Source organism: Alligator sinensis, unplaced genomic scaffold, assembly GCF_000455745.1.
Source record: "Alligator sinensis unplaced genomic scaffold, ASM45574v1 scaffold3418_1, whole genome shotgun sequence".
In the NCBI taxonomy this organism is placed as follows: domain Eukaryota; kingdom Metazoa; phylum Chordata; order Crocodylia; family Alligatoridae; genus Alligator; species Alligator sinensis.
In genome coordinates, this window is record NW_005844149.1 from 92 (window position 1) to 5014 (window position 4923).

General features: G+C 38.6%; 1 protein-coding gene across 1 annotated transcript; it reads left to right on the top strand.

Moving 5' to 3' along the window:
• Window positions 1-274: 274 nt before the first annotated feature.
• LOC102372951 (KDEL motif-containing protein 1-like) lies at window positions 275-3380 on the top strand (the record flags this gene model as incomplete). The annotated part of the gene is made up of 4 exons (XM_006039306.3): window positions 275-504; window positions 918-1007; window positions 1524-1628; window positions 3294-3380. Coding segments are annotated over 4 exons (443 nt in total), but the record flags the coding sequence as incomplete, so codon positions are not given.
• Window positions 3381-4923: the final 1543 nt, after the last annotated feature.

A 4923-nucleotide genomic window follows, 5' to 3' on the forward strand; every position in this document is an offset into this window, starting at 1 on the left:
GACGCACGGAGACAGATTGGTGGGGAGACGCAAGGGGTTGGAGGTAGGCGGTGGCAGCACGGGCCGGTGGATGACAGCACTCCATCCCCTCCTGCTCCCCCTCCCCCATCATTCTTGACAGGCAGTTGGCTAATAATAAAAATAAAATCTTACAATACAGTGCTTATCCAACACGTTTTGCTTATCTCAAAGTCAGCTAGCTAGTATCATTTAATGTAACAGTAACAACAATAATCACCTATTCAAACTATCTGGGTCATATGTTTATTAATAGTGTATTACTTACTTTTTCAGTATAAGTACCAAATTAATATTGATGGCACAGTGGCTGCATACAGATTGCCTTACCTACTAGCAGGAAACAGTGTGGTGCTAAAACAAGACTCCATCTACTATGAACATTTTTATAACGAGCTGCAGCCATGGAAACACTACATTCCATTCAAAAGTGACCTGAGTGATCTACTGGAGAAACTACAGTGGGCAAAAGATCATGATGAGGAGGTATGCACATATTTAAATATTTAACAATGTTTCACAATATAAGTAAATAACCTAATTACATCTGTAGGTCTTCAGTGTCACATACTGTGTAGATGGACAAGCTAGATATATTTAGATTGTATGGTCCACTTCAGTCCTTGCTTTGAAAATTGATTTGATCTTATGAGAAATAGTTTTATTCACAACATAAAAAATTAAAGTTATTCTGGACAAGTCAGATTTCTTTCTCCTTGCCATATTATCAGTAATAAGTATTTGTTATACTATGAGCAACTCATCACAATGATACCTAGACACTTACTAACAAAATTGGAAGATTAATTATATAAACCTATCCACTGTAAATTGCATTTCAGAATTACCGTTGACCTCTCCAGAAATATTCCTATCTTGGGATTTTTTTTCTTTGATAGGTAAAGAATATTGCAGAATCTGGACAAGAATTTGCAAGAAATAATCTCATGGGAGATCACATATTCTGCTATTATTTCAAACTTTTCCAGGTTAGTTTATCTTTAAACTACTAAAAGAAAATTATGGGCGTGACGGGGCACAAATACTGGAATTGGCCACTCTAGAGAAGTTGCAAAGCAAACCAGAGCAATCAAGAATCTTAAGTAAATTACAGATAGAGCATGCAAGTTATGGCCTATAAGATCCCTTAAAACTAGATTGGCAGTTTAACAGAGGCATTTCAGTTCCCATAAATCTCAGCCTAATCTGAAATCTCAGCCCATATTCTCTACTGCAGTACTCAGCAGTGATCAAAGAGTTCAGAATCACACATGCCCCCTCCAAACCACAGCTGAAAATATCTGTGTATTAGCACTGAGATATTGACACATCCAGTGAGGCACCAAATGGTGTTCTTGTTTGTAGCAAAGTATCTCTATAATCTGTGACATGGTAGGAGGTTTTGAGAAATTGTTCGGCCATAGAGATACAACATGACTATTAATTTGAGGTGTGTATGCATCACAGTTGAATTCATAGGATAAGAATCCCTTTTCTTGAATTAGGCATATGCTATTTTACAAGTGAGTGAGCCAAAAATCAGAGATGGCATGGAGAAGGTGCAGCAGCCTGATGATGACCTCTTTCCATGTTCTTGTCACAGAAGGAAGGTACAGTATGTGCATGTCAAAGATCTGATCCTGCAGGGTGCTGAATGTTTTCAGTATTGTAGCTTGGCTACCATGTATCCAAGAATGGAACATGTACTGGGTCAAAGAGAGAGAGCAAGGAGTATGACACCACTCTAGATTCTAGTCCATCTTCCTAACACTAATTACTTTTTCAGATGACCATTTCATGTAAAAAACTAAAAGGGAATGTCCAGATAAGCACTCATGTGTGATATGCGGTGCTGCAGACACATCTGCAGCACCACATGTGTTGCACATGCAGACATTCCCCACACTGCTAATTTGCAGTGTGCGGGGTGGGGAAGAGTTTGACACTGGGAGATCCCAGTGACAGAAAAACCTGCAGTGGAAAAAAGCAGATTTGTGCACGTGGTGACAGCGTGTACCGTCTGAATCAGGATCCTGACCAGCCAGAGCCATGCTGGCCCCAGCCTCCCTTACCCCACCTCTACTTCAGAGTCAGGGCAGCCAGGATCTGGAACCAGCTTCAAAGGGAGGTGGTGCTGGCTCCTACCTTAGGGGTATTTAAAAGAAGGCTTGATAACTACCTAGCTGGGGTCATATGAGCTTAAACTTACCAGGGGTCATATAAGCCCAGTATTCATTCCTGCCCAGGGCAGGGAGTCAGACTTGATGATCTGCTCAGGTCCCTTCCGACCCTACATTTATGAACCTGGGGCAACATGCTGTGTACCAGAGCACACGTACATGGGCATTCCTTGGGGACAAGTAGCAGCAGTATATATTGTGCCACTGCTGTTTGTCCCCGGGGAACTGCCCGTGCCTGCACATCTGGATCTAGCTAAACTGTCCTTTAAGTAGGGACCAGAACTCATTCCTCTCACCCTCTCTGAACAAGTGAATCTTGCTTTATTGTGTACACAATGGCACAACTTCAAATGAAAGGGTAGAGAGGGCTCCCATCCATGTTGGTCTACAGCTCAGTATCTAGGGTACTCTCCTAGGAGGTGGGCTTGTACCCTTTCAGGATGAGAAGACAATTGAACCCAGGTCTCTCATTTTCTGCACTGATGCTTAAACACCGTTCTATTGTATAGAAGGTGGGCACAATTTCACTGTCTTCTTACTGCATCTATAAAGGAAAGAGGCCATGATGCTGAATTTTGTGACAAGCCTGAATCTGTTGGTGTCTCAAGCAGGCTTTGAATATGCTTATTCTACATCACGCACGTCAGGGAAGATGGTGTGGTGAGGGAGGGCGCTAGTTCGAGTACCCTGAATGGGCTTAAGAATGAGAGAACTACTAAGCTACTCACTCTGGCAGGAACATACAGCAGCACAACATGAGAACTTTATTGGCAAAATTGTGGCATCTATAGATATTCAGTTAGGCAATGAGAGTCACACGACTGGACCTAAGTATCTAAAAGGTAAGGCTTTAGCTTTATGTAGAACTGGGCGCAAGGTACCTGCACTTATCAACATACATTGGCCCATTAAAAACATAAAGAAGCTGCAAGGATTATTTTAATTGCTGCATTGACACTGACCAGGGAGGGCCTTGTGTTTTTGTTTTTTTTCAGTCACTGTACAGAGAAAGGATTAATGAATTAGAGCAAGAGATGAAAGACAATCTCAAACATTGAAACTGCAGTCATTAATATTTTTCCTTCTTAATTACAGGCCAAAGATGAGCTCTAACACGAAGAAATAATATTATTTGTGGAACATTTATTTACCCTCAGAATTCCTTCTTTAAAAAAAAAAAAAGAAAATGTTAATTACAATTTCAGAGGACAATACAAAACTTATTGTGCAATAGTCCACATTAGAAATACCTGTTTTCTTTTGTATCAAGCAATGTTAACAGAATTTGGGTTTTAAACATTTTTACAATTTTTTTTTAATAAAATCACTTTTATTTCAAAACACCTTGTTTTCACTGTCCTAATAACTGATCCTGAACAGTGGTTGGAAGGAGACACCAATCAAGCTGCTTTAACATGTGTGAATTTAAAAGTCTAATGCTAAATTCTTCTTGAAGTTTGTATTTAGTAAGAAATGACCAGATACAAGTTAATTTCAAACCATCCTTCCAACATGGTTATGGGGGACTCTCTTTCAAACATACACAGCTCACATCTTCTTCCCTTAGAAAGCCAGTTTTCTAAAAGATAATATCCTTTCTATGTATCTTTGAAGAGTCCCACCGAATTTAATCCATACAAAAATAATGGATGGTTAAAATACTATAGAAAAATAATCATTTTCGTTTACTTGATAAAGTTTATCCCTAGATGATGCTTGACAGGTGTAACATATTGTAACATATTGTTTTCTGACATAATGATATTCTTAAATCAGTCAATTTTCACCCTCCACACACTTTATCCTCAATGGAAGTACTGTATGCAAAGCATCATGAGGTCAGTGTCCATTATGATATATTTAAAATTCTTCAAGTTCTAAAAATGTGTCCATATGGTTCTCAACCAAAATGAAGGTTTGTATTAGTTTCAGTTCAAGTTCCATACTGCTAAGAATGACAGTTGTATTTTATATGAAATATTATGAATGCTGTTAGCCTGGCACTCATGAACAATCCTACAACCACAAAGTGTAGAGAAAAATATGGTCTGGTTGGAAATACTTGACTTTCAATAAGTCTATCTAACTGGTATTTAAAATAAAGTAAAAATAACTTGTTGATACTAGAAGCCTTTTAAACCAGTACTGATAATGCTGTGTTGGCTGCAGTGTAGTTTTACAATGCCAACTCTTACCAAGTATACTGCTTAGCTGGCTTAATATCGTAAACATAGTTAAATCACTGTTCTCTTTCCATACCAAATTTACTGTAGTGGTTTAGCAAAAAACCCCCAAAATTAAACTCTTCCACATGGATGACAATACCATTTGTGCTGGATTTGCAGCAGCCCTAAAGCCTTATTGGACATTACACTTTTGCAGAAACATGAAAACAATGGAAAATATTCAGCTTTTGCTTTTTTTAAGCCTTGGCACTGTCAGTGACTAGGAAATGTTACTATTTCTGATAGTAAACCTGTCAGGGACCGGGCTGGTATGTTCCTTATTATTACTTTATTATGGTTAAATAAATAGTGCATGTCTAGTCTAGTCTAAGACCAAATGTATCCTAGAAATTTTGCCAATATAAAGTAAACTGAAGAGGAAAGAGAGGGAGGGGAATTTGTTGTGGTATTTGCATACCATCTAACATCTTATAGTAGATGCACAAAACTATCTGAAAGGTCTAACCAGCCAATAAAAATATAGAAGAAGTCAACAGAAA